This window comes from Cardiocondyla obscurior, linkage group LG02 (assembly GCF_019399895.1).
Source record: "Cardiocondyla obscurior isolate alpha-2009 linkage group LG02, Cobs3.1, whole genome shotgun sequence".
NCBI classification, from domain to species: domain Eukaryota; kingdom Metazoa; phylum Arthropoda; class Insecta; order Hymenoptera; family Formicidae; genus Cardiocondyla; species Cardiocondyla obscurior.
Window position 1 is genome coordinate 6,357,805 of NC_091865.1, and position 21,771 is coordinate 6,379,575.

General features: G+C 38.0%; 4 protein-coding genes across 4 annotated transcripts; 2 read left to right on the top strand and 2 right to left on the bottom strand.

Moving 5' to 3' along the window:
- Positions 1-109: 109 nt before the first annotated feature.
- On the bottom strand, positions 110-1,882 carry LOC139113212 (ribosomal L1 domain-containing protein 1). Its single transcript, XM_070674188.1, has 4 exons — positions 1,774-1,882; positions 1,271-1,559; positions 509-1,074; positions 110-440 (listed from the first exon to the last, which is right to left on the bottom strand). Exons 2-4 carry the CDS (start codon positions 1,462-1,464, stop codon positions 244-246), a joined length of 957 nt encoding a protein of 318 aa, XP_070530289.1. The 5' UTR covers positions 1,465-1,559; positions 1,774-1,882; the 3' UTR covers positions 110-243.
- A 101-nt stretch (positions 1,883-1,983) lies between these two features.
- LOC139113210 (putative leucine-rich repeat-containing protein DDB_G0290503) lies at positions 1,984-4,909 on the top strand. The gene is made up of 5 exons (XM_070674186.1): positions 1,984-2,127; positions 2,361-2,495; positions 2,594-2,773; positions 2,852-2,987; positions 3,071-4,909. Exons 2-5 carry the CDS (start codon positions 2,460-2,462, stop codon positions 4,744-4,746), a joined length of 2,028 nt encoding a protein of 675 aa, XP_070530287.1. The 5' UTR covers positions 1,984-2,127; positions 2,361-2,459; the 3' UTR covers positions 4,747-4,909.
- A 5,248-nt stretch (positions 4,910-10,157) lies between these two features.
- Positions 10,158-11,875, bottom strand: LOC139113216 (keratinocyte proline-rich protein). Its single transcript, XM_070674192.1, has 2 exons — positions 11,677-11,875; positions 10,158-11,095 (listed from the first exon to the last, which is right to left on the bottom strand). The coding sequence occupies exons 1-2, from the start codon at positions 11,731-11,733 to the stop codon at positions 10,412-10,414; spliced, it is 741 nt and encodes a 246-aa protein (XP_070530293.1). The 5' UTR covers positions 11,734-11,875; the 3' UTR covers positions 10,158-10,411.
- A 778-nt stretch (positions 11,876-12,653) lies between these two features.
- On the top strand, positions 12,654-19,460 carry LOC139113213 (uncharacterized). Its single transcript, XM_070674189.1, has 2 exons — positions 12,654-18,029; positions 18,626-19,460. Exons 1-2 carry the CDS (start codon positions 17,964-17,966, stop codon positions 19,325-19,327), a joined length of 768 nt encoding a protein of 255 aa, XP_070530290.1. The 5' UTR covers positions 12,654-17,963; the 3' UTR covers positions 19,328-19,460.
- Positions 19,461-21,771: the final 2,311 nt, after the last annotated feature.

The following is a 21,771-nucleotide window of genomic DNA, read 5'->3' on the forward strand; positions in this document are numbered from 1 at the left end:
AAATCTTTATCATGATTTTAAATATAAATTTAGCGTATTATAAAAAGGGAACTGTTAAGCAATAAGCTATAAACTAGTTATCAAGTAATAGTATTAATATATATAAGAATATTTTCTAAGAAAATTAATTTAATGTAAAAATAATGTTATGTTAATTATAGGCGAACCTCAATTATTTCGCAGTTATTTGATTTTAAAATATTTTAAATTACAAACAATTGTAAACAGAAAAAACAAAGTTTTTTACGTTTCTTCAACTTTTAACTTTTTCCTTTGTGGTCTCGATTGTTTATGCTTTTGGAGGATAACTGTGCCTTCAGGTTTTACAGTTACTGTATTGTTGCATACAAATGTTGAAAGATCGCCCTCTACATCGCGATAAGCTTTTGGTCTCTTTGGCTGTACAGCAATTTTGTCTGGATCGACTGTATTTTTGTCTTCTGCAATTCATAAAATCATTAAAAAAAAAATTCTAAACAGTTAATTAAACTACTTTTTAATAACTTACTTAACGTTATATAAAACGGCAATGCCAGACTGGTTTCACTTTTCAGTCGCAGAGCTCGTATGTTTGCCCAACCGCCCGGATAACTTTTCGACAGCTCTTCACAGGCGGCCAGTATATTTTTTAAAACTTTTTTCTGGTCCATGGATGTGTTCCCAATTTGCATTAAATGAGAATCACCAAGAGAATGAAGGTGCATATTAGTTTTTCTCAATGCATAATCGATTTCATGCTTCAAATCTTTACTTTTAATTCTTATTGAAGTTGGCAGTTTTCTTTTTTTATAAAAGTGTTTGCCTAATAAATGCGACATATGACCAGCAATGCGCCCATCGACAAGGAAATGATCGTAACTTCCCAAGAGCTTTCTTTTCAATTCAAACTGATCAAATTCTACTTTAACACGATTCATAGGTATTATTTCATTTATGCGAGTACATCCATGCATGTTCAACAGGTTTTTATAGTGTTCTATTGTTGGGTCATAATCAGATCGTTTTCCTTTGCGCAAATCACAGACAAACAAAGCTACCTCATCATCTGGAGCTACTATTGAATACGGCAATAATCTAAAAAAAAAAAAAAAAATTATTTTTAATAACAGACATAATAAGAATAAATTATTTTATTATGCATTAAAATCATCATTATAGTGATTATAATCAGAGAATCTCATAAGGATCCATTGGTTAATATAAAATATAATCATGTAAAATTTTAATTATTAAAAAATAACAATTTTTTAAGCTTTATTAATTTACTTACATCCTCAATTGTCTGTTAGGCATCTGTGGAACTCTGACACTGGTTACTTGCATAAATATTGGCTGAACGCCTTTATCAACAAGATTGTTTGAATTTTTGGACTGTTCTTCCGCCAAGCGAAAAACTTCAGAAATACATTGCTTGATAAGTTTTTTCGACAGTTCCTTCAAGTTAAATTCTTCAGGCGATTCCATCTTCTGGATTTGTTTCGCTAGCTTTTTCAGATAAAGCTCGTAATTTTTTTGTCTTCTAGGATGACGCAACCATCGATATAAAAAAAAGTGACTACCTAAAAAATTTAATTTCTGAATTTAATTTTCCTATTATGACCAAACACGTGTTGCAGGCATGCACGAGAATGAGCGAGTTTTCGAAAATAAACAGGTTTCTTTTCTCGATATTATTTAATAATGATACTTGTATGACAGAATTTAATTTGCATATTCAGCGTGATTAAATTGAAAAGGAATCAATTCCCGTTAAGAATTAAAAGATAAAAATACCTTATTAGAGGCTAAAACGTGCAGGACTCAACAAATGGAAAGATGGAAGAACCTTCGCAATGGATGCCGGCAGTCGGAGAAGGAACCGCTGGCGACGCTGGCCGTATTTGTGCCAATGCGCTATTGGCTGGAAAGCCAACGTATCGAGGTAGACTCGGTAGTGCACTCGAACAGTTAATCGATTCGAGATACGTAGAGGACTAGGTTAGTCTTGGTTAGTCTACTCTTGGTCTTCTTGTTGTTATTGTCAATCGTAAAAGAAAGAAAAAATAATTGTTGATTACGTGAGAATTATACTTTATAATCTTTGCTAAGACAAGATATACTATATTCATATCGTATCTGATAAGTAAAGTAAGTATTTCCTGTGATACAACATAATTTTCACTCAAATACGAAAGTAAATTGAAAAAGCAGATTGATATTTTTTAAATCTTTTTTAAACTATCTCCTTTTATTACATTTTATAACACAATCTGCATAACTTCTTATCTTTTTAACATACGACTGTACGTCGATCTTTTCGACTAGATTGTAAGCTAATGTAAGATGGTTATGAAATATTTATTAATTTGCATATTTTTCAGGTAAAAATGTGAGAAGAAGATTGTTTTATGGAATAATTTAATTAATTTTGCATATCGAGATATTTAAGTACATTGAGAGCATTAATTTGTAACATTAACATGGCTAAAACTAAAAACAATGTAGCCAACAACAAGGTAAAATTATATGTAGAGAATATCTTTAAATTATAAGATTTTATAAAGTTTATATTATTTACAAAATAAAAAAAAATAAAAATTAATTTTTATATTAGGAACATAGCAGTGCATCTTCTTATTCATCTTCATCACTATCATCAGATGAAGAAGAGGTTGATGCTCGAGATTTAAAACCAATTAGAGATTACTTATCTAATCGCAAAGAATTATCCCGGCAACTTTTTAAATCTGTTAAACCAGAAAAAATTCGACTTATGCTACCTCAGGTTCTTAAGGTAACTTTTAACACAAAATTATACAAAATATGATATTTTTTAAGCATAAATAATGCATATTATCGATTATTTATATAGCAAATGGATTTAAGTGAACTTGAAGAATGGTGTGAAAGTGAATTAAATGGTATGTCCAAAGCTAGAATATTATCTATATTAAATGGCAAGCCTATGTTAGAATCCTCAGATACAAGTGAAAATTCAGACGATTCAGGTACATAAAAATATTGAATATTACAGAATAGTACAGAATTTTAATTTTACAATATAGTTAATTTATTTGCCTTCTTCCAACAGGACCTTCTTTAGAAATAATTTCCGACACAGAAGATTGGCTGACAGATGATGATACATCTAGAAAAGATAATGGTGGCAAAGGGAAACTGAATAAAGATAAAACAAAAATCAAAGGAAAAACACAGGTTAGTAAAAAAAATAATTCAAGTAAGTTTAATGTTAAAACAAAATGCAACATTAAAACTGAAAATAACGATAAATCTGAGGATGTTAAAATTAAAAAAGAAGATGATAAAGGAAAAGAAGGAGATAGTTTGTTAGATTTATTAGAATTAGAAATGCGAGCTCGTGCAATACGAGCTTTAATACGAAAAGAAGAAGATATAATTCCATCCGTTACCTCGTCACAAGCAAATGACAGTCGAGCGATAGAAAATAATACTGAAGCATCTGAAGATGACAAAGCAAAAGAGCATTGTCGTAAACAATTAGAGAGAATTATTAGTTCTCAACACAATAAAGGTGAGGATGAAGACGTTGTCTTAGTAATTCCTAAACCTGCTCCAGTTGTCGAATTATTATCTAGTGATAGTGGAGGGGAAGACGTGCAATTAAATCAAGAGCTGGAAAATAAATGCACGTCAAAAACGGAAAAATCTGCGAATAATTTAAATGAAAATGCTTTCAAAACCTTACAAAATTTAAAAGAAAGAAAAGAAAATCAAGAAGTAATAGAGATAAGTAGTACAAATCCCGTAAGTAACTCAAGCAAATCAATAATGCCCGTAAGAAATGTAGATATAAAAAATAATATGTTATCGATATCAATTTCTGCCAATAACGTTGCTGAGAGGCGGAAAAAATCGAAGAAAAAGTCACGTGGAAAATTACAACTTACAACTACTGTTACGAATTCTTCTGAGACGAGACAAACGGAAAATATTAATATTATTGATATAGAAAAATCAAGTGATGAAAGTAATATTCAGTCGAAAATTAATCTTTCTGACAAAAATAAAATTGTAGGAGAAGAAAGTCATATAAAGAAAGTAGCAGAAGAAAGTAAAATCGAAGAAGAAAGATCAACAGATATAGATGACATCGATTTAGATGATTACTGCGAAGTTATGGATATAGAAAACAGCGATGAGGATAAAAGTCAAGACAAAATTATCCCTTCCGAGCAAGAAAATAAGCAGCCTGAATCTGGAACCATTTTACCAAAGTCAGATTCAACAGAAACTTGGGCATCACGTTATTATCAGACTGACGATGTTCAAAATGTAATAAAAGAATCGAAGATACAGTCTGAAATTCGGAAACGTTTAAGAGAACGTCAAAGATTATCCAAGCTAAATAAATCACCAAATTTGAATGTATCTGTACAGTCAATGGCAGCTGAAACAACTGCTACTTTTGAAAAAGCTCCAACAGGATCAGTGGAAGAATATTTAGCTTTGAAACGTTCATTAAATCCAAATACTAATATTAATAATGTTCCTGATGCGCAAGTACACTGTCCTAGCAATATTAATATTAATACTCTGAAAGATAATTCTACTATTGCTAACTCCGATAATGACATTAAAGTAAAAGAAATCGAAATGCAAGATGAAAATATTTCTTCCCAAAAATATACAGACGCTGACGCACAAAAAGCTGCAATTTCTGAAATTGTTACTCCCAAACCGGCGGAAATAATTGCCGATACAGAAAATAATACACAGGTGACCTAAATGTATTTAAATTTTACTTAATGTTAATATATGATAAGTGCATTTTAACAAAGTTATTTTTTCAAATAAAAGCACTGACGCGCGCGTGTGCGTGCGTGGTATAAAATATTGAGAATATTTTGTACAAATTCTTTAATATAATAAATTAAAAATAAAAATACAATTAATATTGCTTATGTACTGATCAATAATAAGTTTTTTTTATTAATTTAATTTAATTAATTTAAAAACATCGTAAAATATTTTATGCTCATGATAAAATTCAAAGAGTTTTTACGTCATGCCTGCCTTTGATATTCATCGGTAAAAATAAGCGACAGTCTTGGACTGCATAATCCTCTTTGCTTAGTTTCTGCAACGGTGGAAAGTCGTGGATAATAATTATCGGACGGGCGAACTATAATTATTCTACAAAGCGAATAGTCCCGCTCAATTTTCTTCCGGTCGTTATTTAAACGTTATTATGGAGCGTTAAATTTACTTGAGGCATACCGAGTCCTAAAGTGATACCACTGGCATTCCAAGATAATTTTGCGGGTCAAGTGTATCATTTTATCGCTGAATTTTCAGGCGATACATACGCTGAAAAATGTGAGCCTTTATAATTAAAGAGACTAACTAGAGATAAATTCAATTAGAAATTTACATATGCGTCAATTAATTTCCTTGTCATCAGTTTTATATTGAAACCTTCAATCTTTGTCTTTTTAATTAGGCGCAACTGCTTATTAATATTCATTAACGCATTAAGCATGTATATGACGCAGTTTACCCGAGAATATAATAATCTAAAAAATCATATCTTAAATTTTTCAATAAAATAATTAACACTTGCAGAAGTTAAATAGTGGACGTTCGTGGTTTTTGCTCGATTTAACAATTAAATTGATTCTCAATGGGTTAATAAAGTGCCTTCGAATTCTATAGCAATCTCGTTCAAGACAACATTCACCGGCTTTACTTCGCGATAAGAGAACATTCCAACGTGTGGGTTGTACCTAATTAATAATTCGCTGCCGTAAACAACATATTCGTTGTCGATTATTTGGACCGTGAAACTATCCGGCTGACTGCGTATTGAAACACAAATGTTCGGACCGCAATAACAATTTTTACAGCTAGTCGTGTGGAACTGCTTATATTGACGTCATATAAGAAGGAATTTCTAAGCGATAGTATACCATGTTACACGTCTAAGGTCGTTTTGTATATAATTTTATAATCACTTGTCTCGAATATGGTAAGGCAAGATAATTATAACGGCCCTCACCTTTCAGTTATTTGTCACGTTGTGAAAAGTTGAACGGAAACATTATTTTCACATTACTCGATTTAAAACGACGAAATTGTAATGTCGCAATGTCACAATCCTAGAAGTTGCGTTTTATAACAAATAATTTTCCTCCTCTCCTCAAATGAATACAAATCATTTTTTTTTTCAATTTGCAACAAGGTTTACGTATGTGCAGTTATCAAATCTCGAATCAACTTTTTTCTTTTTTTCATTACTTGTAATAAGCAGTCTGTTCTCTATTTTGTGAATAATTTTTAACTTTACGTAACTTTACTCAGTTTTTCTACAACATAAAAAAAAAAAAAAAAAAAGCATTTGCGAAAGAATATATTGCATAAGGCCGCTGCAGGCATTACGAGAGACTTTATTTATATGATTACGTGAAAGGCAAAATTCAAAGAGAAATAAAGAGAGAGAGAGAGAAATTGTATTATAGATAATATATACGATTTGCTGCACTACCGAGCCTTGTGTTATTTGATTAACAGGTAGTACAGCACCGTTTCATATATCGAGATTCGATAACATGATTTCAGCGTGATATTTTTTTTCATCTTTAAAAATAATTATACGAAACATATTTTGAAAGAAATTGGCTGCAAGTACAAATTCATAAAAAATATTCCATTAATATGCACACGCCATAATTTTTGTCGAGTGCGCTTATACCGAATGACACCTTTGGAACAAGTTTAAGTTATCTCCCCCTTGTTTCCAGCCTTCCATGACTCGGAAGGTTGCGGAAACGTACGTATTAATCTGCATATCATCGCGCGCATCGCGATGTAATTTTAAACCGTGCCGCTATTCTCCCCAAGTGCAACATTACACGGCAAAGTGGCTAACGTTACGGGGAAACCAAGTCGTGACGGTGCAATTTCCTTCGCGTTTATATCCTAGACGAGGAACAAAAAGCCTCGCGGGAAAATCGCGCTCACGTGAGGTGGCTGACAGAAGTAGTTCGCGCGAAAGTCGATGCATTTTTACACCGCGCCGGTAGTGATGCATAAGCGATCCCGCGTACGTATGCGTATGTACATACGTACACGGTCGAGGAAGTGCACGTAGTCAAATCAGCTATAATGCGTATTCGTAGTTACCGCGGTGCGAACAGCGTGTCGTGCAGCGTATAATATTACAACACCGGCGTGCGTGCGGTGTGCAGCCGGTTCTCCGGATCTTCTCCGGAATTTCAAAGTATTTTCGGCACAAATAAAGCGAGAAACGAGATATCAAAGAAATATCATTATATTTTTTTTTCCCGTTGATAATGAGTTCGTGCGGAATTTAGATATTTAATTAATAAAAAAAAATTGACGATTTTTCCGGAGCAATTATGTAATCTTTAATTCTCATCAATTTTCGAAGTAGACTTCTCTGTTAAAAAAAAAAAAATGATGGCTCTTCCGGCTCCTTCTCCGAAACGTAACACGCGGAAAGTGTACGTTGCATAATTGAAGTAAAAAATCAAGGTGCGCGCATATGGCTTTGACGGGTTGAATGCTGCTGCACTCGAAAGAAGTGTAATTAAAAGTTAATGATGTAAGGCAAATTAATATAAGAAGCCTTTTAAGCGCCTTTCGCGTTTTGAGGTATAAAGTAATAGTGCCGCAGCATTTTAATAACATTTATTTCTGCGCATTGTTAGAAAACCAACTATGTACTTACGATTATTACAACAACCTTTACAATCTCCATGGAGCAATCGCGCTCTCTTCTTGAATGGTGTGCCGCTTGTTGAAGAGCTCGTTGCGTCACAGTTAAATGAAACGACATAATCGTCCATGTATTTAATACTATTTATATACACATGGTGTATCATATTCGAACGACTTTCTCTTGGAGATATATAGAACTCGTAAACGAATAAAAAAAAATAAAAGCTTTATATCGTTTTGCGAAATTCGCAATAATCTTAACAATGATCGTTTCAAACTGAAGCAAATAGGAAGCGAACAGATCGAACTCGCTGAAAGAACGGCCTGATACGAAACACCCTGTACATATGCTTGTTATATAATTTAACATCGGCTATACCGAATGTTTGTAAACGTAACGTGTGCATCCTAGTTTATTCCCGCACATTTCACGACTGATTGAAGAAATCTCTCTTCCCTTTTACGCGCCAACTTCCTAGGCTATTAACTATGATTACTTGGCACGCAACGTGTTAGATAACCCGGGATTTGCCCATCGACCGTGTGTCTCTCGGATGCGTACCCACACATTCGCACACTTGTAAGAAAATAAATTTAGCCGAGGCTTCCCTGTCTGCCAATCTTACAAAACGATGTTTATCAGTCTCCACGTTGTCTAATCGAGTATATATTAAATGGTGTTCAATGATTGATTTTCGTAAATGTTCGTAACAAAGGTACCCACTCGCTCTCGCGGCATTCAAACGGATACGCCGCCGTTGCTCCCTGTAATTTCGCCAAATTGCATCGGGCTACGCGTGCATTTCTTAACGTTATACGTAACGAGCGTGACGGCCCCTCCCTCATCCCAGGAGCCTTCCTTGGATTTTAAGATCGCCCGCGGCGTCCGCGGCAGTCACTTTCAGTTTCTGGTCTAGTATGTGCGGCGGAAGTGAACTCAGCATGCGGAAATGAGTTCAGGGTGTGGTGAAACGCCGTCGTTCGATATCACACAACGGTACCGGGATGACGAAAGGTACAAAAAGGAAAAGAGAACGGGGGAAGGGGGAGGAGGAGAAGGAGGAGGAGGAGGAAAGAGGAGAACCATGCACGACAATAACGATGTCGCATGTTGCGACGTCGAACATCTCTTGTATGGCTCTTGTGTCCTTCTTGAGCTCGCTCAGTTTACGCTATATTAACGAGACATACTGTCACAACTTAGCCGGATAGGTCGTACATAAGTAATGGCACATAAAATCCACGTAGGTGGAATAACTTGTGTAGCTGAGGTACAAGTCTATAACCGCGGGAGGCAATTAGGTTTACGTGCTATTACAACAGAGTTATCCTGTATGCGTGATGGACGCAGCCACGCGAACACGAGAAAGTTTGGAGATGATATAAACCAGAAAATAAAAGCGAAACCAGCGGTAACATTTACGTGTCAACGGTAACTTTTATGAATGAAAAGAATGCGAGAAAATCTATTAACGTCGACGATTTATGTTCAGCGGCAATTACACTCGGAGTAAGCTGGTTATATCTCGCGCAGCAACTGTCTAATTAGATTAGCGATTGAGTCATTAAGCTGAAAAAAAAATGTGCAACCGCAGGATTGCTTGTAATATACACCTTTATCCTCGTTTATAATTTATGCGAGTTTTTCAAATACCTTGAGAATACACGCGTGCATATATGATCAATCGATACGACACGATATTAAATGTTAAATTAAATTAAATGATAGGCTTTTGCAATTTATAGGCCGCTTCTGATGCTGTTATTTCGAACAATGTACTCTCACCTAAAAAAAAAAATTTTTCTTACACTTATATTGAAACATATTACGCATAATTGGCGTTCATAGAAAACGGAGCCGAGACAGCGATATACCCGTTGATAAACTTTGATTGAATACCAGAAAGAAGTATTAACGTTTCGAAATTGTGCAATCGTTTTGCGCAACGGCCTTTCCGATATTTACGCATTTGCGACCCGCGTCGCAGGAGTGATCGGTGCAGCGATGAAAAATCAAGCGACGCAGTTGGCGGCTTAATGAGTTGGTCCCGCTCGCCGGCTCTTTGTGGCGTAAGACGTCGTGCACGATAGCGCGTGATGCGTGTGTCGAAAGTGTTGGCAAGATTAATCTCGCTAGGGAGAGAGGCGAGAGGATATTTGCTGAGATTTTCGCATACCCTTGTATGACATTTGCATCTTGCGCTTTCCCCTCCTGCCGGCCGGCCGGCCGGCTGCCGTTTACTTTAACGATTTTTACGAGTGACGCTTTTTCCACGCGGTACCAATATGCCCCTTATGGTGAAACAGGTGTATCTCTCTGCTGCAACTCACGTAATATCAAGGATCGAGGAGTGAAAGTTCCCTCGCAATTCCTCATAATCGCGTAACTGATCTAACACATCTATCCGCCGCTTCCTCCAGCCCTCCCAAACATTATTCGAGTGTTTCGTAAGCGGTAATTAAAAAAAAAAATACTTTATTTAATATTTTTACATTTACGCGATGTATAGTACAATTCGAGGATAGAATCACGAAGAATACAAGAACGTGTTTACGCATTGACTTTGAGAACGATGTGGCAGCTTATGCCGGTCGCTCCTTAATCCTTCGACGATCGATACCTCGAACAGATCTGTTAATCTCCTGGACCGCGAGATATCAAACGAAAGGGGAAGACGATCAAGCCTCCATTTCTTCTCGCGTACATTTTTTCTCAATGTCCATATCCGCCGAAATCACCGAAATCGTGGCCGCCGTATCCGCCGCCGTATCCGCCGCCGTATCCGCCGCCGAATCCGCCGAAGTCACCGCCGCCGAAGCCACCCTCTTCGTGGTGACTCTTGACGATCACGGGTACTGGCTCTTTAACGACTACGGGTACCTTGACTGGGTAGGGCACTGGTTTTGCGACTTCGACCGGGACCTTGACTGGTACCTTGACCGGATATGGTACTTTTACGGGCACCTTCACAGGTACCTTGACCGGATAGGGCACTGGCTTCTCCACTGGATAGGTCACGTGCTTCGTGACTTCCACTGGGTAAGGTGCTGGGACGTGGACCGGATACGGACGATCGACGGGCACTTTGACCGGCACCTTCACCGGGTAGGGCACGTGCTTCGTGACCTCCACCGGATAGGGGTGTGGTACTGGCACGTGCTTCGTCACTGTTACCGCCTTGATGTGTTCGGTTGAGATTATTTCGTGGCCGCCTCCGTATCCGCCTCCGTATCCGCCGTCGAAACCACCCCCGAAACCACCCCCGAAACCACCGTGGTCACCCAGGCTCAGCTCCAATCCGCGCTTTGATTTTTCATCCTTCGGCTTAGCGCTAGACTCGGTCTTTTTCGCATCCTCGGCGACGACCGATAACACTAGGCCGCACAGGAGTATCACCTGCCGGAAGCGTGGAAACGAATAAGTCTCACTGATTTAAATTCATCAACGATACATTCGAAAAATATGCTTGTGGAATTTTAAGAAATTTTAAGCTATATTGCAGTTTATTTTGATGGATTTCTTTTTTTTCGGGATTAATAACGCTTATGCTTGCAAAACTTGACAAGAAGAACATTTTCTAACGTTCTATCGCATTATAGCGGTAAATTGTTCGAGAATATAAAAATTTCTTTAACCATAATGTTTTAATTTTTTTTTTTTTTTAAACTTTTATGAAAACAAGATTGTTTTTAAATAAATTTCAAAGCTGTAATTACATTGAAAATTTTGGAAATGCGCTCTGTCACATGCTTCGATGATAATTTAAAGAGGAAGAAAATATTCAAGGAAATTTTTAATGATTTCAAGTTTTGGTACAACACAGAAATTCGCCTTCGCGGCTATTTACATTTATTAGAAAACAGGTTGTTATTTCGAAATAATAGACTGCGCCTACAGACTACAGCAGATTTGGATTGCTAAATGCGGATCGTGCTTCTACAAGCGATTCGAGCGGCTATCTTATTGGAGCTACTCACTTTCAGCTTGTCGGTGCTGTTCATGTTGGTTGGCAGTGAGCACACTGGTACCGCCATGGTCTACCCTCGCTTTTATAGGGGACGCAACGGAGTGTCCGCTTGGCAACTCGAGCGTGCCGATGAAATTGTCGGCGGGTAGGAAGTTAACAGGAGGAAAGGAAGACAACGCGCTGTCGTGGACGACGCTTTTCATCGTCTGCCTTTGTCTTAGCTTTTTCTTTTTTTCTTTTTCTTTTTTTGTTTCCTTTTTTTTTTTTTTTCTTTTTTAGTTGTCTCGTCGCTTTTTCAAGTTCATTTAATTCGAAGAGAGGAAACGCATTTCTCTGCAACAAAAATCGAAGGGACCATCCTTTTTTGCGTTGATTTTTCTTGCGCGATAGCAGTTTATGAGTAAATGAGGACAAATTATACGCAAATGATTAAAAGCTGTTTTATTATTGTTAAATTTACTTTTACTTTTCCAGCTATATTTTTTCTGGTGTTATAAATCAATTTAAAGCCTTTATTATATTTATGTATATACGTGTATATATTTTATACTTTTTTTTTTTATATAAGAAAAAATACTTTTTACGCAATTTTTTATACTGGAATCGGTAACTAACATTATAAATTTTATCAATGCGTTTTGTAATTAACGCATTACTTTTACATTGATTTTTTTAGTAACGCTTTTCTGTGTTTTATACTTTCTAGAGCTTTATAAATATTGAAAAGCTCAATTAATGCGAGAAGAGAGAACTGACTTTTCTTCGGCAACATGCAAGTGCTTTTTCTTACTCGCTTTTTCCTCTCCAATATATGTATATACACGTATATCCTACAGATGCATGAATGTGTTGAAGCATTAGCATTTCAGTCTCAACTTGTTCGAATTTAATATACTCGTCTCATTTCCATAGTCATAGGATGTTCAACGTATTATCTTTCTCTTCTACAATTTCGTCGTATACCGCGACATTTGTCACCAAGAAGAAGATAGTCGTCGTCGCCAGCCGTGAAATTAAAGAGAATGATTTGAAAACGTTGGCCGACGTTGTCGGCGGCCTTAACAAGAAGTCGCTGGAACTCGTTAACGCGATCAGATGAAATTCTTGCACACCGGAAACGGCGCTCGCTGCGAAAACGTAGACACCAAACCCCGTTTCGCTCGATATATAATGACCGGCACGATTTTTGGTTTATAGCACGTGGTTCCCGCGGGCATAGTTAATCTCGAAATGACTTTGTACCCCCGATCTCGGTTCGAAGGGTATTGGAATACTCGCGTATCCATGGTTTATCAGGGTTATCGGTACGAATAAATTTCCATACATCTGAATTTGAATTTCCATATTTGAATCCGAAAATATTGATTTGACTTCTAGTCGGATGGGAGGATGTTTCGAGAGGCCAGCGTTTCCTCCCTCTTGATTGACCGTCGATCGAATCGCAGGGGGAGGGGGAGGGGGAGCAACGATGTATGCAATAGTTTCCACTTGACCTATACTCGGGAATTAAATCGTTTTCGATGAATTTATAGTGATTCACCAGGAACCACAATCTGTTCGCGCTGCTGCTCTTCGACGCGATCTCGAAATTTAACAGTTGACCGTTACGAAAATGTGTAGTGGCTCAGTAACAACTTACTTACAATTACGTTTCTTAATCTATTCCTTGCGATAATCGAATTCGAAGGGCTCACTTGTAAGGTACTTGATTCGTACGTCCAGCGCTAAGTGACAATAGGAATATCTATGTCGTAGAATGCCACGTAGCAGCGAGTGTTAATTAGCTAAAACATCGTTTCTGGCTAATCGACAATTGCGCGAACGTGCGTGACGACTAGCCATTAATTTCTGGAACCACAAGTCTAATTTGCTGAATTCAAAACTAATGACGCGCGCTGGTGTCGAGATAGCTAATTGCTCGCGGTTATTTCTATTCTAAATCGACTACGTATGGTTTTATCGAGCACCAGCGATTAATATGTATAAATCGAACGCTATAAATTTATATCATAAAGTATCACATGTATATTACAACGTACGCAACAAATTAGTGTTTAATGAAGAAACAATTTCTTTTTTTACGAGAGACTGTTTGCCAAGGTGTCCGTAGCGATACATCTGTGGTATTATGCGTAACGCACGTAACGTTTTACACGGTTCTCTCTCGGGTTAAACTTCTCTGTGGATTTATTGTGTCATAAGTGGCTTTGCGCAAATTGTTATTATGTTCCGAATTACATATACATGCCGCGCCGATTTTAATCGCCGAGCTATTTGCTCGAAAGTCTTCCTGCCGTAAGAATAACGTCAGGAAACTGTTTTGTTCAGCCTCTCTACTCGCCATACGAATATCAGATTAAATCTATCGCGGTGAAAACTCGACTTGTTTCGTTCCTTTTCTTTTCCGTTCGAACGATTGTAGTAACATTACGTATACGGAACTTGCCGAGGTAAGCTGGCCGATTATATTTGCCGGATATAATGTAAACGATACGTGCTCGTATCGAAGGTGGAGCGCGATCCCGGTGATCGTACACTTTCTACCAATCTCCCGATTATTAACGAGGCTGGAATTATGTAAATTTTGACACATCGCACTTCCTCTCCGTGAACCTTGCCGTTTCTATAAATTTAAATCGAATCACTTTCAACTTTTCCTGATTTTGAAAATTAAAGATAAATTAAATTTAATCCGTATTGACTGACGTGCGGACGTTGCAGAAAAATTTCTTTCTTTTGATCTCTCGCTTCTACGCCGACCGCGAGATGTGCCGGACACGCAGATTAATCCATTAAATCCGCGTCTAATGTCAAGTTAAATGTTTACGCTTAGCGTACCTTTCCTTCTCCAGCCGAGAGTTTATCGGACTCGTAGAGACAACGTTATTAATTTAATCAGCGCGGCATTTTATCAGACGGTCCCGTCCCCGCAAATTGGTTTAGCGAAAAGCCATCTCTGAAGTTATCCTTGAGAAATCGCCAGGCGAACTTTCAATTGCCGACCCTTATCTTTCGCGGTAAAAAAAAAAAAAAAAATTTTTTTCTCTCTCTCTAAGTTTGAGCTGCTCGCAACTTTGGACCGCAGAGAGGGTGGCGGGCGTATAAATGCGCCCCTAAGTGCACCCAGTGGATTCTCGCGCGTTACCAGACGACAGTGCGCCGTGCGGGCGGATTTTCGCGTAGTCTGCATTTCTGCTTCACCGACCGCAAGCGTAACCTTATGCAATAATGGGAAAGGCTTTGGAGTCGGCCAGACCGCGCGCGCGCTCCGGCTCTCATGAATATATGGATAGATGTTCTCGCTCAAGGTGTTTATCAAGCTGTTTTCTAGTTACGCCCTACCATCGCCCATCGAATGCAAACATAATTTGCAAACACAATTCTCTTTCTAATCTCTGTCCGAGAGATGAATGAGCTTATGGCTTTCGAAATGATCTTGAGCCTCTTCGAAGATACGAACGCGCGCTCTAATAACGCGCGCTTCGCATACGCGCGTCTGTTACAAATAAATTTATACGTTTGTACATACATTTGTATTTAATTTATACTTTTTTTTTTCTTTTTTTCTTTTTTTTCCTTTGCGTATATAGTAACGCGATCTGCAAGCATACTTTCTGCATGATTAATTTTATGAATATTTACCAATCTTTGGAATACTGCACATTTTTTAATCTTTTTAATCCTAGAATTATGCACCGATTTACGTATCACTTTGCGTATTACTCTTAGAAATAGGATACACGACGCAGTTTAATCATTAGAATACAAGCTGGTCATTTAAAAAGAATGTAAGCAACAGCGGCAAAAACTGCTTGCGTAAGTCGTGGACGCTTATAAATGAAATTATAAGTAGGCCTAGCCTAAAAAGATTGTAAGATTGAATAAAAAATGCTTTATTGGGCTGCTCGTGAAACGGTCGAATAAGAAACTGATATTCGATCTCTCTCTTTCGACGATACGTTATTTTTTTTTTTTATACATTATTTGCTAAATTGGAATATTCAAAAATCACAATCTAGGTACATATTGAAAATGACATAATTTTGCTTTGCTTTATATAATTATTTTATTAACAAACTCGATGTAATTGCAGTAATTTAGGAAAAAGGAAATTAAATTAATGACACGAGCTTCGTTCCAACAGCGCAATGTATATAAAGCTGCAATTTTAATAATTAACTGGAGAGAAGTGAAGATTACCGCATCGTTCGCCGCATCGTATACAATTTAGCTGTTCAATTATCACGCGTCTCAACCGAGAGAGTTTATCATATTAGATAAAAATTCAGCCCGGTTAAATGAATTTATAATGAGCCTATCTTCGTTAAATGAAATCTGTAGTAACCAGCGCATTAAATAATCGATACGCGCTGTTTACTGAATAATGCAAATGCTCGCAGTACATTGAAACTTTGCGATAGTCTATGCGAGAGGTAAATATTTATTTGATATGCATGTCACACATCTAGCCTACAATTATATGCGATCGGTATATATGTTAAATGAAATGCTTTAATCGCGTACACCTTGCGCAGTAGTTACCGTTTTCAAATGAAATATACGAACGTGAGAGACCTTTTGCAGAGATGTCATCAGAGTATATTTATCCAGAATTGCATTAATTCATCTACCTGCCAATAAAATATCACTTGGAAACGACACAGGTACTTACAAGTTACGCTTAATGGCAAAGTATGTATGAATGTGATTATGAAATTGATTTAAATAGAAAAAAGTTACTGCGTCAATGATTTAAAGCGGTGGCTTTGTAAGATCTGATAATTATATATTAAGATCAAAGCGTACAGTATGTGCTGGGAAAATGGGAAAAACATTGCCTTCATTTCGACATCAGGTGATTCAGGCGTTACGTTATTAACGACGCGGTCGATTGCCGGTTTAGACCTTCGATTTTTTTAAAAATATTACTAGAATGTAAAACTCGGCGAAAGTGACTGAAAAAAAAAAAAAAAAAAAGAACGACAATAGAGCGCCGTATTACGTCACAATGTGTCGAAATATAAACGTTTATGCCGTCGCTTCCATGGCCATCAATGTGTATCACCTAACTCCTTTGTCGTTATTTCTTCATCGTCACCAACTTCCTCCGCGTATTGCAAATTTATTTTTTAATTAAATGATTATTGAGCACAATGTCCGCGCATATAACTCGCGTGTCACACGGAGAAAGTTTAATCGTTGCATCGTTTTGCACGTATGTCGTTTCACGCTATGAATTTTGTCACGCTTATGAATCTTCTTACACTTACGACGACGCGGCCCGTCGGCGTCGAGGTTGCTCGTAAAATCGGTCACATATTAATTGAGGAAGACTTCTATCTCTACGCGCGAATGTAAGTTACGTTCGTTCGGGCGGTACAGCGTGGTTTAATTATCACGAAAATTATGCTATATCAAATAGCTTCCTCGAAATTGTAGAATTTAACAATCCGAACGAATAGAGCACATCAAGATCGGTGAAAGATATGTCTTTCAAGCCTCGAAGTCTTAACGAAAGTCGGCACAAACGACTACCGCGATATCGCCGAACTTAATTAAAAATCGCAGTCAATCGCATGCTGTCAAATTAATTCGAATGCCCTCCGTCATGTAACGTCCACTTGTATGTATACGTCGAGGCGAAAGCATGGACATTTAAATCTCTTATATCCGTCGCTGCTTCCTTCAAACTTTCATACTAATTATAATATTGTAGCAAATATATTAAGATTTTTGATTCTCCGAAACTACATTTTTTTTTCTCTTATAAGCCACGCGTGGTAATGGCATGGCCAACTTATATATTGCTTATTGGGTCGCTTGTACGTCATCGAATTTCCTAATTATCTGTCTGCGGCGAACAGCCAGGGCGTTGCGTAACGTGCTCAGCTACGATCGCTATTATGTCCGAGAAAATTTACGCGAGGTGCGAGCAAAAAAAGGAGCAGGTCTGGCATGCCTAGAGCGTTTTTGACGCCGAGGCGAAAGAAAGAAAGAAAGCACGCGCGGATTAACGGGTACGCGAAAGAATCGGCTGAATTGCGGGGTCTTGAATAGAGAGACGCTTCCTTGGTGAAGGGATCGAAGCTAGTTGGAACGTTACGCGGTTTCGTATCCGGACACCGGCGATCAACTTTATCGGGCGATAGCCCGTGGGAAAACGGATTAATACCGGAGAGCTCTGTGCGCGCGGGGTAGCCGCACAATCGGTCCACCACCTTAAAGCCGGCGTTCCGGCGTTGGGCTTGTGATTTTCCGGGGAGTGGGCCAGCGAGCATAGCGAAAGTGCTGGTATATATGCCGCTGATTGGCACGATGCAACTTCAGTGTGCACTCCCGAAGGCTACTATGAGCACTTCGCAGGTGAGCTTGCGCTGCTGGCACAGCGGCGCGTAAATAGGGCTCTAACGAGGGTATCTTTAAGATCTCGCGAAATTATGCAGGGAATAAAGCGTGATACATGAACAACGCGTCGGGATTTGGTATTGACGGTATGAGATCATGGTGCATTTTTATTTTTTTTATTTTTTTACGGTGCACAACCGTCACACACAGTGATAAAATTGTACAGATCCGTAGTGTCTTGATGATTTATTTCTCGCCTCTATGTTTTCGCAACAGTGAAATTTAAATAAATTTTATGGGACGCGTTATTAGATATTTGATTTTAATGTTCATTATTGATTATATCTCGCAAAGTTCATTAATCTCGATAATCCGTTTTGCAACATTACTACGTAACTTCGTTATACAGTATACGCGTATCATGTATTGCTTCAACGTTTTATTTTGTTTCGTTTATATATCTTGCATTAGTCTCTTGTTGAATCGTTTAATTTGAATTGTACGCGTAATACAAGTTTTATTAATTCCATCGAGTCTCTCAAAGCTTCTTCAGTTAACTAAGCTAATCCAAGCCTTAACCATGAAAGACCGCAATTAACACACGTTATTCGCAGATCCTCGTGCTCCTCGCCCTTGTGGCGACGGTGGCTGTAGCCACTGAGACCAAGTCCGACAGCAAAGGAGCCGTCGACTCAAAGGATGCCAAGAGCAAGCGTGGACTGGAACTGAGTCTCGGTCATGGCGGTGGCTTTGGTGGCGGCGGTGGTTTCGGTGGGCACGAATTTGGTGGCCTCGGCGGTGGAGATTTCGGCGGAGGATTCGCTGGCGGTCTTGGAGGAAGCGGCGGCGGCGGCGGCGGCGACGGTGGACGTATCTCCGGCATCACGATCCATCGCGAAGTCTCGGTGCCCGTCCCGGTGCCTTACACCGTCGAGAAAAACATCCCGGTACCAGTACACGTCCCAGTGAAGGTTCCAGTCGACAACCCGATACCGGTTAAAGTACTGAAGCCTTACCCAGTCCCGGTGGAGAAGACCATAGCGATCCCCGTGGAAAAACCGGTTCCGGTGCCCTTCAAGGTGCCGGTAAAGGTGCCCGTCAAGGTGCCCGTTCCGTATACCGTACCGTACAAAGTACCTTACCCCGTGCACAAAGAGGTGCCTTATCCGGTCAAGGTCCCGGTCGTCGTTAAGGAATCGTACCCTGTCCTGGTGCATGAGGGCGGCCATGGAGGTGGTTTCGAAGGCGGTTTCGGAGGCGGTTTGGGAGGCGGTTTCGGAGGCGGTCACGAGCACAGCAGCTATGACTTTCATTGACGATAGTCTGACATCATTCGATATAAATGATACTCTTGTATATAATGATTATGCTTTTATTTTTACACTGTGCTGCCCTAGCAGAATAAATATTAAATTATTACTTGACGTTGTATAAAAAAAAAAAAGAGAACACCAGCACCATCCTTTATCCTTTACGTCTGTTTTTCGCGTGATATGGTGTTTGAAATTGAACTTACTTTACGGCAAGTTGTCTATATTACGGCTTCATCAATTGCATTGCATAAACATAACGGCAAAAAATAAATCATCAGCTTGGACTTTTATAAAACCGGCTTGTTTGAATTTTCTTACGTAATGCGTTTGCGAGACTATTGCGAGTTATCGTAACCGCTGCAGTATACATCGCCGATTCTTAGCGACTTCCCGTGAAACTAGGCAAAACATGTTACAATGTGGTTACTAGGCGACATGTGAAAGTATCTCAACCTGTTATTACGGTTCTACACACGAGGTAATCATACTGGGAGGAATGTTATCATGTTAAAGATTACACAGCGAAATACTACAAGAAAAAAAAAAAAAAAATTCAAACGTTACTTTACATTATGAAATGACAGTAATTATTATATTTTATTTACTTATTAAATTGTGAGAGGGTAGAGCATATATTTAAAAAGCTATGGATAAAATTCTAGATCTTGGAATGTTTCCTTTTTAATTTTACACTTGTCATTTCAATTATATTATTCGATTATATTAAAATAAACATTTTATTTTAATAATATTAAAACAATATTAAATAATTAATACAAAAGCAAATTTTGCAAAATGATCAATTGTAATGTAAATTCATGTTTACGAGGTCAGTATTGACCATGCAACCGTATGTATATATGTAAATTACGAACGAGAATTATATGTATTTTAAGATAAAGTTAGATGTTCAGCGAGCACATTCCCGGCGTCGATTAGCTTTCTTTACCTGACGTATGTACAAGGTGGATCATTCCACAGTCAAGGTTGCTAGAAGAAATAATATTAAATATTTGCTTCGGGCAATTCATATTCGAACGTATATTAAAAAAGACCGTGCGGTTCCTTTCGGTGAAGAGAAGTCAGCTATGTGAACGGAAAGAAAGAGTGCGCGATTTCCGTAATCTTACTTCCTTGATGGTAATATTTCTCAACGGCCAACTAGGGAGGCCATCAGCGTTACGTAAATAGATCGATCGATCTTACGTAACTATTATGAAAAGAAAGTAAGCACCTTCACCATCAACGAAATCCGTAATGGCGATATCGAATCCTGTATTGGCGATCTGTAACAGCGTTTCGTTCGGCAAATTAACCAGGTATCACTTTCGTTTGTAATCTGCGCCATCGCCGGTACACTTTACACGTGCGTGATGCACGGTTTTCCTTTTCTAATTTGAATGAATTTAATTTCACAACCCACGTTACATCATTGAGCTACTTAGAAGAAACACGCTCTGATTATTTTTCAGTACAAACGAACGTAATTGCAATATCTTGTTAATAAGAATCCGAGTGCTGACAAGCTGCGGCCGACAAATAGCTTGTCTTAACTCGAGGCGATCGTTATAACGATGTGTGCAGATGAATATAATCGAAACCATAATTCGTTCTTATTAGAAGCCTTTACTCTTGACTCAGTTCTTTTTATATAATAATTATTATTATTATAACGTTTAATTAATGAGAAATTACGATTTCATACAGTCTTTATATCTTCTAAAAAGGCAAACACGAATTGTGCTCTAAAATTGATGGGCAGTAAAATTGTAACGTTTCAGAGGGAATGTAACAGGGAATAGATACGCAATACGCACGATAATTTGTTTTGACATACCCACGGACCCGAGCTTGAAACATCGTAAAATTTTATGAGCAATAAAAAAAAAAAAAGAAATAAGAATAATGAGAATATCATATTATATAATATGTATAACTCATCTATTTTATCCGTGGATTACTGTGAATATTTCTCAAAAAGAAAATGTAAAATCGACATTAAAGATTAAAGATGCATTGTTTAATCAATTTAATGGAACAGATGCCATCGAATGCTTAGAGAAGAACATATGGTCTACCAAAAGAAAAGATAGAAGAATATCTTTTCTACGCGAAAAGAACGAAAGCGCGACAGGAGGCGTCGCGACGTCTCGTCAGTCTAGCGATGTCGTTGTCGCCACGAACATCCGGCGCTTTAAACATTGCCATTTACCCTCACGGTTCGTTAACCACGTATCTCTCACATTGGGATGGGATCGTCTGTAAAACGTAAAACTCTACTTCGATACTTTTGTTTGTATAGCGTAAGATATCGCGATTGGGTATAGTAATCGTAATTCCGATTGTGTCCATGTAACTGATTGTCCAAGTCCATAATGTAAACGCGTTTAAGTCGAGTATAATTTAAGGAATTTACATGCAGATTTTTTTTACAATGTAAAATGACG

Coding starts and splice junctions, on each gene's coding strand:
- LOC139113210 (XM_070674186.1), top strand. CDS start 2,460: ATGGCTAAAACTAAAAACAATGTAGCCAACAACAAG. Junction 2,496..2,593: donor ACAATGTAGCCAACAACAAG/GTAAAATTATAT, acceptor TTTTTATATTAG/GAACATAGCAGTGCATCTTC. Junction 2,774..2,851: donor TGCTACCTCAGGTTCTTAAG/GTAACTTTTAAC, acceptor TTATTTATATAG/CAAATGGATTTAAGTGAACT.
- LOC139113213 (XM_070674189.1), top strand. CDS start 17,964: ATGCCGCTGATTGGCACGATGCAACTTCAGTGTGCACTCCCGAAGGCT. Junction 18,030..18,625: donor CTACTATGAGCACTTCGCAG/GTGAGCTTGCGC, acceptor CGTTATTCGCAG/ATCCTCGTGCTCCTCGCCCT.
- LOC139113216 (XM_070674192.1), bottom strand. CDS start 11,733: ATGGCGGTACCAGTGTGCTCACTGCCAACCAACATGAACAGCACCGAC. Junction 11,096..11,676: donor ACAGCACCGACAAGCTGAAA/GTGAGTAGCTCC, acceptor CGCTTCCGGCAG/GTGATACTCCTGTGCGGCCT.
- LOC139113212 (XM_070674188.1), bottom strand. CDS start 1,464: ATGGAATCGCCTGAAGAATTTAACTTGAAGGAACTGTCGAAAAAACTT. Junction 1,075..1,270: donor CCTAACAGACAATTGAGGAT/GTAAGTAAATTA, acceptor TTTTTTTTTTAG/ATTATTGCCGTATTCAATAG. Junction 441..508: donor GCCGTTTTATATAACGTTAA/GTAAGTTATTAA, acceptor TATGAATTGCAG/AAGACAAAAATACAGTCGAT.